This window comes from Vipera berus (genome assembly GCF_964194415.1).
Source record: "Vipera berus genome assembly, chromosome: 7".
In the NCBI taxonomy this organism is placed as follows: domain Eukaryota; kingdom Metazoa; phylum Chordata; class Lepidosauria; order Squamata; family Viperidae; genus Vipera; species Vipera berus.
In genome coordinates, this window is record NC_138209.1 from 19,196,838 (window position 1) to 19,211,704 (window position 14,867).

The following is a 14,867-nucleotide window of genomic DNA, read 5'->3' on the forward strand; positions in this document are numbered from 1 at the left end:
TTTCCCATTGATTTTGCTTGTCAGAAGGTTGCAAAAAGAGACCACATGACCTCAGGACATTGCAACCATCATAAATACGTGGCAGTTACCAAGTGTCCAAATTTGATCATGGCCCTGGGGATGCTGCAACAATCATAAGTGTAAAAAACAGTCATAACTCACTTTTTTCACTGCCATTGTAACTTCGAACAGTCACTAAACAAATGGTCAAGGACTATATGTATACAGATACAGTAATCCCCCAGGTACAAAAATTTATTTAGCAAATTTTCACAAAAATGAATTAATTCAGAAAGGGTACTTATGTTAGAAATTCAAAACCGTGAGGAAAAAAAGTCCTGTGTAGCCATGTGACTTGAATTCCGTCTCGGCTGCAGCCGTGGCCATTTTGAACTCTGTCACTTGCCTGGGCCGTTCGGCTTACGAAGCAGGCAGGGCTTTTTGCTTTTTTGGGGGGGGGCTGGTCACATAGGCAAACAAGAGCCCAGCTAGCGCCGAGTTTTTTCATTGGTGCTGGTAGAGAATCTGCTGCTGCTTGGGCTTCAGGACTAGAATGGCTTCTGTAAGTATTTTAAGTTGTTTTTGTTCTTGTTGTTACTCTAGAAATAAACAGTTTGCAAGCACTTTGGAAACTGCTCTTCTTCTTTCTAAGTACTTACTTACTATTGTGTTTCTAGGTACAGTACTTGTAGAAATGCTAGCCAGCCTCCTCAAAAAGCATTCTGTAATGTTGTGCTTCCTTGCTTTTATTTTGGAGATTAGCAAATATTACTGTAGTTTGTAGGTTTTAAATTTAAATTGCCTCCAGAAGTTGTGGTGCCCTATTACTGAAAGCTTATAAGAAGAGACTGGATAGGCATTTATCAGAAATACAGTACTCTCTTGTGAGAGCAGTGGGTTGGACTAGATGTTCTCAAGGTCCCATCTCTGTTACTGTTGCAAGTCAACAGTTCTGTAAACTCCTCCCCCATCACCCTCTGAGTGCCTGGCTGGAGACTTAAGCTAATTAGTGGCAACTGCAAAAATTTTTGCAAAAGGAGATGCAACCTGCTTTTAGGCATTTAGTTCCTGAGCAGAAGCAAACAGCTGATCAGTGGCTGGCAGCAGCAGGAAGGCCTCTCAGTTCAGGCAGAGATCAATTAACAAAGCAGAGGAAATAGTAAGTCAGATTTTTGTTCATTTAACAATCCATTTGATTTAATTAATGAATTTGCTTTTAAACATTTGTAAAATTGAATCTGATTCATTTGACTTTTTGTTTTTACTTATGAACCTAATGGGCAGGCTCCATTAAGTTCATACCTCAAGGACTACCTGTAAATGCAAAGGAATGCCCAAAATTTAGTAGTGAAATCACAAAGTAGTGGAAGAGGCAAAGTTTTCAGGACCTTGGATAGATCACTTCAAGTTAAACATTGCCAGCACTAAAGCTCAGTGATATTAGAACTAATTATCCAAAACCACTAAGTTTCCCTGTGAAAAGTGAAGTATCATAAATAGAAAGAACTCTCTAATCCTGCAATAGGATTTCATTTGTATGACAAATGCATTGGATAATAAAAATTAAGAAATGGAAAGCTGAGGTTTTTTAGGTAGAAAATCACTTACTTCTAGCTTAACATACAATTGTTCCTGATAACTCCAATTTAGGACTCTTTTGGGTTCCGGAAGCTCTGAGTATCAACTTCATAATCCTATAAAGCCACGAACAGTGTCCAATCTTTTAAAATTACTTACATATACTGTTTGATAGTATGCTGGTCCCAACGAACTGTCTCTTACAGGCTGGCTAAATTTTATAAGTGTCCCATCTTCAGCCTCTTCGTAACCAAATGCTTGTCCTTGAGAAGGAATGGATGGAGCCTCTGACTTTCGAAAATATTTGATACAGCCTGCAATTTTCTGTGGAAATAAACATAGCATTATTAGTTCCTTTACAACCCATTCTTCTAACCATAAAACATAATACAAGATTGTGGGGTACTTTGTTGCTCACTGTTTTTTGTGGCATACCAGATTCAGAGAGCACCCACAGTTCAACCCTGAACTACAAACATTTTCTTCTATCGATAATACAAGGTTGGAATTTATTTTACAAAGGAACATCAAATTACACAACTGAACTTAATCACAAAGAGAACAGGGTATATTTGAACTATAGACCTTTAATATAAGAAAAAAAATCATTTTCCATTCCATTTCATCCAAGTTTTCTGAAGCTCAATAGCCCAATTTAAGGGAAGAATTATTCTTAACGAATTTGAAATATATTTTTTTCAGATTTTAGTAATCTCTCTAAATACCACTCTTTCTATCAAAAGATGGAGTTATCTTTTGTCTAATGCTTCTCTTACCTGAGTGATTTCTTGGATAGTGGGGAATTTTCTTAGCTGAAACCAATAGTTTACCTATTCTATGGAAGCAACTACAGATGATACAGAAGTTCTGTTGCCACTGCTGGCAAGAATTGGCAATTTTATAATTTAGTTGGTTAGAGGTAACCATGGGAAACATATGGTAATAGATGAATTTGATTTTTTTCACATCAGGAGATTCTGAATTCTGATCCTGCCTTAAGTACAAAATCAGCTGAATGACTGTGGGTCATTCATTCTCTTACTCAGCTCTAAGAAGAATGCAATGGCAAACTAGTCCTGAAATCTTGCCAAGCCTAGATAGTTATCAAGACTCAACACTTTACTTGATGGCACAATAAATCCACAAATCTGCTTATTACTGAACTTAGCTTCTATGATTCCTTTTAAAGGCTATAATTGAGTTTCTGAACAATAAGCTTGACACTTCACCTTTAATGGCCATACTGAATGTCTTCTTTCAGTCTCCATTTCAATAATATCTTTCAGTGCTTTACATTTCATCAGACTATTCCAGATTTTCAGAGTTAACCATTTAATTACCTCCCAATAGGTTCAAAGTCAAGCATTCTTTTTAAATTTAGGTTAGCTATTTTAATATTTGCCACAGCCACATGTGTTATGATTGCTGTATTACGTGGGCATATCCAGCATTTTCTGTATCTTATCATTATCTTCACTCTTTAAGGCAGCCTTGTTACTATCCAGTTGTGTCCTGAATTCAGCATAATCTCTTGGAAATTAACTTGGAAAACAGGAGAATGGGATCTCTTACTGCTAAAAACTACCAGTTGTGGAAGGCCTTTGTAAGATATATAATCTTACTGCCATCTTTGTCAGAGAATACTTATCTATATAAATGGGCCCTCTTGATTGCATCCCATTGGTCTATCTTTAAGAAATTACCTACTGTTTGTTTATCATATATATAGACAACCTAAAGATTCTTGGTGGCTTTTAATATAAAATATACAATAATAAAAGTTCCAAAATTAATAATAGCAATAGCACTTAGACTTATATACCACTTCACAGTGCTTTACATCAGAGGTCCCCAACCTTTTGGGCACCAGGGACCGATTCCATGGAGAAAGGTTTTTCCACAGACCTGAGAGGGCATGGTTTTGTGTGCTGCCTTCATCCCATGGATAGAGCTTTGCTTGTTTGGGCAGACCAGTTGTTGGCATGCCACAGACCGGTAACAGTCCACAGACTGGGGGTTGAGGACCCCTGCTTTACACCACTCTCTAAGTGGCTTACAGAGTCAGCATATTGACCCCAACAATCTGGGTCCTCATTTTACCAACCTCAAAAGGATGGAAGGCTGAGTAAACCTTGAGCCGGTGAACTGCTAGCAGCTGGCAGTCAGTATAATTACCATGCAATACTGCATTCAAACCACTGCACCACCACAGCTCTTAAAATAAAATAAAAATAAAATAAACCAAACTATAACCAGAGATGGAATGAAGACCTCTATAAAGATCCTCCCAACCCAAGTAGGGTTGCAACTGGAATACCAGCGAAACTGGAGGGAAAGTTCCACATGCTGTATTATCAGTATCTATGCATCCCTAATGCAGAGAAGTAATGTTTTAGTTTTTAGAAGTAGTCTTTAGAGGAAAGAAATTATTTTTCTGCAAAAAATTGCCCAAGGTTCTCAGAAAATCCTTCAGGAAGAAAGTGACAAACAGACGTACACATAACACACTGAAACAGAGGCTTATATTTGCATAGCAAATTTTCAGTGAAGGGGAATCTGTTTCTTTTGCTCTAAGAAAATTATCACAGCAAAAATCTCATCATAGTTCAGAAATCATACTGCAGCCATATAACATTGGTAATTAAAACAGAAATATTGGTAACCACTAAAGGTAAAGGTAAAGGTTCCTCCGCACATGCGTGCTAGTCGTTTCCAACTCTAGGGGCCGGTGCTCATCTCCGTTTCAAAGCCGAAGACCCAGCACTTGTCCGAGGACGTCTCCGTGGTCATGTGGCCGGCATGACTAGATGCCAAAGGCGCACGGAACGCTGTTACCTTCCCACTGTAGTGGTCCCTATTTTTCTCCTTGCATTTTTACGTGCTTTTGAACTGCTAGGTTGGCAGAAGCTGGGACGAGTAACAGGCGCTCACTCTGTTACGTGGCACTCGGGATTCGACCCGCCAAACTGTCGACCATCTGATCGACAAGCTCACTGAAAATAGTAACTTTTTCAGTCCATTGCCCTCAAGTAATGTATGCAAAAGATGTACACAAATCATGCAAGTAATTACATAGTTAATAAGACATTTCCATTTAACGCAAGCTTCAAAGTCCTTATATTTGCAACTTCAACAAAACAGAAATTTCTGGAATGTTTTGTCTTTTACAGGATTTTTTTCAGAAAGTATCTGACTACAGAAAACATTTACATAAAACGTTACTATCAGTGTCAACTGTTCATATAAAAAAATTAAATAACAATAGTCATTTTTATGTTGCCCTACCCGAGCAGAAGGCATTTTCAATGGTCTTTTTGTCTTACTATCTTCTGGACTCAATGAAGGAGGTTGGCAGTATGTTCCAGGACCAGGTGTATCATTAATTATAACTTTAAAACGCTTTTCCTTGTTTTGAGGACTTTTGCCTCCTTTAATATTTTTCTGGAGTTAAAAAAACAACAACAGGAAAATCATCCATAATGCAGCAGTAATCACTGGTTATACCGTACTCTCCATGTACTTACCAAGAATGAGAATATAGGTCCTATCATGTGGCTTCGACAAACCAAACTCGTAAAAGAAAAAGAAGATTATATGGTTCAGAAATCATGCAAAACCACTGTTGCCATGACTTTCTAAATGAATACAACAGATTGGATTCACAAAATACAATAAATCATAAACCAATCTCACAGGTTGCACCTACATAAAAGTTAAAATTATTAAATATTTTGCCTACATGCCTGACTAAAAATGGAAAAATCCTGATCCCTTTTAAGGAGCTTTTTCTTAGCTCTAAAAGATCAAAAATGGCTACTGATTAGAAAATCAATTTCTCTCTGATGTATGCCATACCACATGTTCCGGTCAGGATCAGCACCTGATCTCTGTTCCCTCACTAACTGAAGTTCAGTAGGAATCAGAAGATAAAGGACAATGCGTTCATCATTTTAGGAATAGTTTCTATACAAAGTCTACTTAATTCTTCCTCTGCCAGGTTTTTTTTGAAGCTAATAAAAAAAACTCAAAAAAATTATTCAAAAATTTTTTTTACAGTAGATACTGCAGCTACTGTTTTTAATCCCAAATACTTTTAATACTGAAGCCTTGTTCCTGTGAATTGGCTTGTTGCTAGTTCAGGGCACTGAGTTTTATTTATTTATTATTTATACGAATATCTATAGCCACCCAACTCAACCAAGTAACTCTAGGCAGCTTACAATTCTAATTAAAGGCAAAGGTTTCCCCTGTCCAGTTGTTTCTGATTCTAGTGGGGGTGCTCATCTCTATTTCTTAACCGACAGAACCAGTATTGTCTGAAGACATTTCCATGGTCGTGTGGCTAGTATGACCATAAGCCAAAGGGCATAGAATGCTTTCCACCGAAATGGTACCTATTTATCTACTCATATTTGCATGCTTTCGAACTGCTAAGTGGGCAGGAGCTACGGCAAGTAATGGGAGCTCACCCTGTCGTGCAGTGCTTGAGTCTTGAACCCAGGCTGTCTTTAACCGTAATTGTGCTCCTAAAAATTCTAATTATTACTTATTAATTCTACTACTTATTGTTACTATGCGTTATTTGTATTAGGTAAAGGTAAAGGTTCCCCCGCACATGCGTGCTAGTCGTTTCCAACTCTAGGGGCTGGTGCTCATCTCCATTTCAAAGCCGAAGAGCCAGCACTTGCCCGAGGACGTCTCCGTGGTCATGTGGCTGGCAAGACTAGACGCCAAAAAAACACGGAACACTGTTACCTTGTATTAGGTATTGTCTAATTGAATTTCTATTATCTGTAGTTTCATAGTAATGATAAGCTTATAGTACAAAGTACAACAATGTTTAAAATAAAAGAGTTCCTAAATTTTTATAGTCCACCTATTTTTATAGTGCCATTTTAGTATGCAAACCACTAGGCCCGTGGTGGTGAACCTATGGCATGTGAGCCACAGGTGGCACGCACAGCCCTCTCTGTGGGCACGTGCGCCATTTCCCCAGTCCTAGGCCTTCAGCTGGGTTTTATAAAACCTTTTTGCTTTAGGCCTCCGTTGCCATGTGCAAAAAAAAAAAGGTTCAATCAGTCAATTTCAACTTCTCACAGGGAAAAAAAAGATCTCGCAAAGTTGGAATTGATTGATTGAACTTTTTAATTCCCACCCAGTTTGCCGTTACCACCGCAGCCACACCCACCCAATGGGCCATGCCTACCCAATAGGCCACACCCACCCAATGGGCCATGCCCACCCGGCACCTGTCGATACATACTGTAAGTGGGTTTTGGGTTGCAGTTTGGGCACTCGGTCTCTGAAAGGTTCGCCATCACTGCACTAGGCATTTAGTGCAGGCTGCTAAAAAGTCATAACTACAAAGCTGCACTGGAATATTCAGTACCCAGTGAGACAAAATAATTCTGATTTTGGAGTTGTGCACTAATATTATGCTTTAAATTGAAAAAAGCAATCACATTTAAATGTGTTTTGTATACAACTTAAATCCTAAGTATCTTGTTTCTAAATATTCATTAAGGAAAAACACAGCAACTCATACACTTTGCTTCCCCATTTCAAAATGAATCCAGAGAGAGAGAGAGAGAGAATAAACTTTCTGTTTGTGTGTGTGTGTCTCTGTCAGTGACTTCTGGTGAATACATAGTGAATTACACGCAGTTTTAATCGGCAATATTTTTCGGATATGCTTTATTTTTCCTGTCTTCCAAGGGCGCAGAGAGCCCCTGGTGACTAGTCGCAAGTCACCTAGCTGCTTTCTATGCCAAGACAGGACTAGAACCTGAGTTCCCCTGGCCTTGGTTTAAAATGAATGCTTTTGTGTTATTGCCAGTTCATAGAGTATTTCAAAACTTATGCTGATACATGTTTCATAAATGCTAAATGAAGCTTAGCAATGAAGCTTTTAAAAATCCAAATGAAAACTGAAAAACCCATCTTCCCTTTAAAGGTAAAGGTAAAGGTTCCCCCGCACATGCCTGCTAGTCGTTTCCAACTGTAGGGGCTGGTGCTCATCTCCGTTTCAAAGCCGAAGAGCCAGCGCTTGTCCGAGGACGTCTCCATGGTCATGTGGCCGGCATGACTAGATGCCAAAGGTGCACGGAACGCTGTTACCTTCCCACCGTAGTGGTCCCTATTTTTCTACTTGCATTTTTACGTGCTTTCGAACTGCTAGGTTGGCAGAAGCTGGGACGAGTAACAGGCGCTCACTCTGTTACGCGGCACTCGGGATTCGACCCGCCAAACTGCCGACCTTCTGATCGACAAGCTCAGCGTCCTAACCCACTGAGCCACCACATCCCTTTTTATCTTCCCTTTATTATCTTGCAAATTAAAAATAATAATATTCTGTTTAGATGAATAGCTTGTAAGACCAAATGTAATATGTTGCCAAATTATTGAATGCAATATTTTGTCACAGAGGTATTTAAGTGGAGAATTTAGGATTACTAACTAAAAGCAAACATTTGAATTTCTTTTCAGCATAGATTTTATAGCCACAAGTTAGTGCAGTTCAAAAGTATAAAAAGTAAGATGATTCAGAGCATAATAGATGTACTAATTTAAAAACTTCTCTGAAGTTCTTGGCACTCTATTCTTTTACAAATTCTAATATCCTTCAGTGGATCTAGTCCAATCACCTAGTAATAGGGGGGAAAAACTTTAGAACAAATTGACAAACATTTTAGAAAGGAGTGATAAATTAAAGTGGGAAATAAAAGAATTTTAAAACTCAACTAATTGCTTGCGTTTACAACTGCCACATCAAACAAATCACTAATTTAGAATAGAAATAGAAAAGCCAGATAAAAATATTTTTGAAGAAATACAAGTTTTCATCTATATCAGGGGTAGGCAACCTTGGCTCTTTTATGACTCGTGGACTTCAACTCCCAGAATTCCTGAGCCAGCCATGCTGGCTCAGGAATTCTGGGAGTTGAAGTCCACGAGTCATAAAAGAGCCAAGGTTGCCTACCCCTGATCTATATCATAAATCCATTTACCATTCCTTAGTATCTTACATCTTTTATATCAGGTTTATTAATATGGCTCTACCTGTATTCTATTAATCTCATAGGATCCTGGCCCTGGAAGATCATCCTCATCATTTTGAGAAATAACTTCAAGCCCACGACTTGCCAGAGAAAGAAAGGGAGCATAGCCACCTGAAGAGAAAACATATATGCATTTTTAAGAATTTTTTCTGCTGTTTATTCAGCTGTGAATAATATTAATATGAAGGACACATCTTCCTCTCCCAGGTGCTGCTATGCTGCCTCATGGCGGCAAAGAGAGCTCCTGGGAGGGATGAGTGAAGAATGTTGGTCCTTGTATGCCAAGAGTATATAATATCAGAAGGATCACCCAAGGTGTGAAGGTCATCCCAGCTGCTCAACTAAAGCGAGGAGGTTCTTACTGAGCAGCAGAAATATAGGAAGATAATGGAAGCAGAATGCCATTTTAGTGATGACATAAAAAATCATTTCATACAGGATGAGGGGAAGCAGCACCAAACACACCTGCATTTTATTAAGAAAACCAAATAAACAGATTGATGATATAATAACGGATGGGGGCCCCCCACAGTCTGGATGGTAACCACATGCCCCCTAAGATGTTACTGAAGATAAAGAGCTGGGGATCTTTCTAAAAGGAAAACTACAGTGAGAAAATGGAGCATAAAAAGCATGAATGTGGGAAAGCCTTTGGGAAAGGTGAAATGAACCAACTACAGTACAGATTGACCTTAGGCACTAGTGAACTGGAAAGGATTATAATTGGTCACTTTGTCAGAAAGTCATGCTGTTTACTGTTCGTGACACACAAAGAAACAAAGAACGAATAACGTTGCTTTCATAGTCAGGACAAATACAGCAAAGCTATACACAACATACTCGGGTATCCATCTCCATCCAGGCTGTCCAAGTGAAGGTATCAAGGGTCGTTCTGGTGTCTGGAGGCTGTAAAGGTCTGGATGGGGAAGAACAGGTTCCAGTTCAAGCCTGCCAAGAATGAGTGCTTATGGCTTTTCTGTCCCCCATAAAAGAAAATCTTATTATGTCCGTGTAACACTGCTACTTTGTGAACTGCACTGGGTTCCAATGTTCCAGATACAATTCAAGGCAGTGATTATGATCTATAAAGTCTTCCATGACTTTCTTCAAGGCAGAATGAATCATCCTCTCCCTTAAGGAAGCCAATCAGAGGTCATCTCCTCTAACCACTTTCACGACCCAGGAGGATACCAAGTTTAATAACAGACTGTCAACCTGACAGCACCAAGAACCCTGCCTACTTCCTTAAGGCCCACTGGTTCAAACTCATTCTAGATTGCATCACAAGACTGGGCCCCAGTCAGCCCCACCTCAGCTGGACCTGTCCAGTCAGAGTAGATTTGAACAACTTTATCCACCAAGTACCCAGAATATTCTTCAGAACAGCCTGTGACCTGGGGACACAACGGGGGAGTGGGTCACTTTAAATGATGGTATTGGACACAATCATGGTGGAGAAATACTGAAGTTGTGCTGTTCTTATTACTATGAGCAATACAGGGTTTTTCCACTTTAAACACTACAAGTTTTCCTCCAATAGAGGAAGCCTTCATATTTTGAAGCTCAATAAACTAATGTGCACCTTAATATCAGCACACTGATACTGCATAGTGGTGATATGGCCCAAGATCGCAGTCTCCCATCAATCAAAACAGCATTTAAGACCTTAGCCAAATTGCCTGTTGGATCTTCAGGGAAAACCCCAGACTGTTTCTGAGATATCACTGGATCCATCAATATCTTGATGTGGGCTAATCAAAACAGACGGTATGCCTGCAGGAAGGGGTGACATCAGTGAGCTGAAAGGCGAGAATGATCTGTTCATAGCAATGGACTAATGCTAATGTTTCAGATCATGTTGAAACTGCCTCAAGACAAAAGCCAGATCTAACATGCAACCACCATTATGTGTTGTGCCCTCAATAATGTGAAAAAGACCCATGGTTGCCATGAAGGCCAAGAACTCCAGATCTGCCCCAGACTCAATGTTACAAAGAGGTAGATTGAAATCCCCGAATACTAATTCTTACACCAGCCCAACGATGAGTCTAATAATTCAGTCAGGGATGATGCTGGACAATCCCAACTCTTCCCATAAGTTAAACTTTGACCAGTCATTTTTTAGAGGTCCACTGGACCTTGTTTTCTCTCACTCTGCATCTTTCTTTCTGTTTAATTAGATGAAATTGGCAAGAGTTCTGCTATTTTCCCCTTTTAGATTGGAGGAACTGTAACACCGTTGACCTTGGTTTTAACTTGTTTAACCAAGTTAAACAAAACTGGTGGTTATGCCAGATGGAAAGGCATAATATATGCTGATTAGTGTACATTTAAAATGTCAATAAAGTTATTCTATTCTAAATATGATGGGGAACTACATGTGATCAAAAACCTGCCCACAAAAAAAAAGCTACTGATGCTTTTTTTTTCCTGGCATGGGTGATAGAAAAAAATGGGGAATCCTTCAGTCAGGTCATGGTAAATGCTTTCTGGAGAGAATATTCCACCATCACTTTGATGAAAGCTGAGGAAGGGGTCAAAATCCAAAAAGAAGTTCTGTAAACCGACTTAATTTCTAACCACTTAACTACATCTCAAGACTGCAGCTCCGAAAAGCCCTATTTAACACTCCTGCATTGCACTGCTTAAGTCTCAATGTCATAGCGTTGAGCAAACATGTACAAGATCAAAGCATAAAGTTGCAAGGATGAAACATACCGAGTAGTACATGTTAATTTTAAGCTTATTTTTAATCAAGAGGCGGGGCGGGGGGAAATCTATGTAAGAACATCTTTTACAAAGAAGATGTTAAGAAAAATCTAATCCTCCTGGAAACTGAAAAAGAGAAAGCTCTAACTCAGTCTTTCTAAAACTTGGCAACTTTAAGAATTCCCCTGCTAAGGAATTCTGGGATCTGAAGTCCAACATTTCAAAGTTGCCAAGTTTGAGAAACACTGCACTAAATTCATGGCGGAAGTAGTGGAAATTACTCTCCAGCCTAAGAGCTCCAGATGTACTGGAACTACAATTCCCAGGAGCCCTTGTCGCACAGTCTGAAAGTTAAGGTCTCAGCACATTTTAGGGGATGGCTACTGTAGCTGGGGTAGACACGTCGCGTTGCTGGTCTGTAAAGCTCCCAGGGCCAGGTTGATCGTAGCAAGTCCTCTCCTCACCTCCCCATCCCACCCACCCCCGTCTCCGGCCACTACAAGTGAGGAGAAAGGAGATAACGCAGGGGTCTTCAAACTTGGCCCTTTTATGACTTGTGGACTTCAACTCCCAGAATTCCTCAGCCAGCATGGCTGGCTGAGGAATTCTGGGAGTTGAAGTCCACAAGTCATAAAAGGGCCAAGTTTGAAGACCCCTGAGATAACGTCTCGGGCGGGGTGAAGGCAGGCTCGTTTTCCATCTTCCCCGCCGCTCACCTCGGATCTGTCTGTTCTGGGAAGGCAAGTCGTAGCAGCCGGGGCCTAGGTGGGGACTCGTGCAGCCCACCGTCAGAGGGAAGGAGCGGGGAGCCCGGTCGTACATGTCGCCGGCTGGCGGCAGCAGGTGCAGCCGTCGCCATGGCTACCGCGCGCCCCACGCGCCGCCGGGCTAGCCCGAAAACAAGCCCCGCCCCTTCGAGACGGATAGTTTCGCTCAGGGAGATCTGTCATGGCTTCCCTTCGGGGACGGACCGCTGGCGAGCTGGCGGGTCCGCGCCCCTTTTGCAGAGATTAGTCGACGGCAGTAGGCAGGCGCTAACGTCGCGGGAGTTTATTGATGCTGCTGGAAGCATATAATCTTACTAACGGGGTTAAGGGCTGCCCAATATCCTAGGATTGTTGTACTAGGAGAGCCATTGAGCAGGGGATTGGACTAGATGACCTCCAAGATCCCTTCCAACTTATTATTATTATTATTATTATTATTATTATTATTATTATTATTATTATTATTATTATTAATTTATTTATTTATGGGACTTATATCCCGCCCTATCTCCCGAGGGACTCAGGGCGGCTAACAACATTATTATTATTATTATTATTATTATTATTATTATTATTATTATTATTATTTTATTTATTTATTTATTTATTTATTTATGGGACTTATATCCCGCCCTATCTCCCAAGGGACTCAGGGCGGCTAACAACAATATTATTATTATTATTATTATTATTATTATTATTATTATTATTATTATTATTATTAATTATTATTATTATTATATTATTATTATTATTTATTATTGTCGTCCCTTTCCCAGCTGCTGCAGTCAAGGGTTTAGAAGTCTGGCTGCTAGGCTTTGCCAGGGAGTTTGTAATGGGGCAGTTGGTATTTTTAGTCTCACATCCTTGGTGAATAAAACTAGTGATCCCTAGTCAATACTGGGTCATTAACCAGAAGTACTTTAGTTAACAATTCACATGGTCCCCCTCAGAATGGTCCCAAACTCAGGATAGTTTGATTTGGTAGGTTCAAACAATATGTTGGACTTAGAAATAATTGAGCGAGCACTATCTCTGTAAACAGCTATCTGGGCATTGGATGCAGTTTGGCCATAAATTCAACTTAATTTCATTAATTTAGCATTTAAATTTAATTTTCAGATTTAATAAAATCCTACACTTGTTAATTTACAACTAAATATCTCAGAATTTAATGGATGGGTTGCCAAATATCTCTAGGATTACAGCTATAATTTCTTAGTTTTGTTCTAAAATTTAAACTTCTAGTTCTGTTATGACTCCACTTCAAAAGGAATAGGTCCATACTTTAACTCTAGGGGCTGTTGAGGAAAAAAAAGACTGTTTTGATCTTCAATATTTAAAGCATATTTGCTCAACTAAGCTGTGACATGTTAAACTAAAAGCATGCTTTGGTGCACCTTTTTCTTTGCACTGCCTCTCAAAAGTATCCAGTAGATTACAATTTGATCGTCTGTATTTGTCTTTGTAAATGAAAAATGCTATTCTAACCAAAAGGAAAATTTATTAGATTTCTTATATTTAGTTTCCTATATCTACCTTTCTGGCAGGAAATTAATTTATATGCATACTTCACTTTCTCCTTCTCACTTATTTTATTGTCACCCTGGGGAAGGGATCGGTACTGAACCAGTGAGTTTAATGGTCTAGCAGAGTTTTGAAAACAGGTCTCCCACAGACATTCTAACCACAGTGTCATGCTGATTCTCTCACTGGTAATTAAACAGCAATCTTCAAAATAAGATTAGCCTTCATAAAAGCAGTAGGAAGATTTCCAGCTAGCTGCCTTTAGGGTCACTACTTTAAAAAAAATCCACCATCTATTTAATGTCACTTTTTAATATGGTGGGGGGAAATTACTTCAATTAATATTGTGAGCACAGTGGTAGGTGGTATCTATTCCTATAGTTTTCAATCCATACTTAGAGCAATTAATTCTTTCCTGTTTCTTTGCAGTAATACTAGGGGTGCCTATGATGTAGTTTAATATCTGAAGCCATAATTTAAAATGATTTAAATACATAGTGTAATGATAAAGGAGGGGGGGGGCTGTAAATCATTACACAGTGTGGCAAGAATGGACGCAAGTATAGTACTTCTATTCTAAGTATGAATTAAATGAAGTCTGAGCCTGCTTTTAATTAAGTCATGGGGGGCTTAGTTCTATGACTTGAATTCATTCTGTGTATTTGGTTATCAACTAATCTTTTCTAAATTTCTGCTAATAAAACTAATAAATTTCCCCAAAGACACCTTGGTTTACCATAATTACCTCTGTGCTTGTATTCATAATTAAATAATCTATTTTACAACATGGCTTATTTTATGCTTGCATAACAAGGCATTCAACATTTGTCATAGTGAACTGCTTCAAAAGTCGTTATGATCCAGATGGCTAATCCACTGGTGTCCATTTCTGTTCTACAAGGGAAACAGAAAACATATTAAACTATTTTAATAAAATGGGAAAGTCACCATGGAATCAGTCACTGCTTTCAGATTCTAAGCAGATTGATGAAGGATTTTACATACCCAGCAAATTATATAGAGCCAATAATAGTTAATTTTAGAAGTACAATAACAGTCAATCACCACTCCTGCCTAAACCATGGTCTGCCAACCATAGTGGCTGGATCACATGACACACTAAGCCAAAATCAAGCCATACCGTAGCATAGTATCTCATTCAAACACAGCAGTAATATGGTTTATTTGATTTTAACATGGAGTGTTCTGTGAAATGAGCTATTGATTG

General features: G+C 39.2%; 1 protein-coding gene across 1 annotated transcript in view; it reads right to left on the minus strand.

Moving 5' to 3' along the window:
* The window catches only part of STPG2 (sperm tail PG-rich repeat containing 2), a gene marked incomplete at both ends in the record, with an annotated part of 219,181 nt that extends 207,014 nt beyond the window's left edge, over nucleotides 1–12,167 (minus strand). The window contains 4 exons of the mRNA XM_081333337.1: nucleotides 1,738–1,983; nucleotides 4,864–5,019; nucleotides 8,638–8,747; nucleotides 12,011–12,167. Of these exons, the coding sequence (XP_081189463.1) occupies nucleotides 1,738–1,983; nucleotides 4,864–5,019; nucleotides 8,638–8,747; nucleotides 12,011–12,167 (669 nt within the window). The remainder of the gene's footprint in view (nucleotides 1–1,737; nucleotides 1,984–4,863; nucleotides 5,020–8,637; nucleotides 8,748–12,010) is intronic.
* Nucleotides 12,168–14,867: the final 2,700 nt, after the last annotated feature.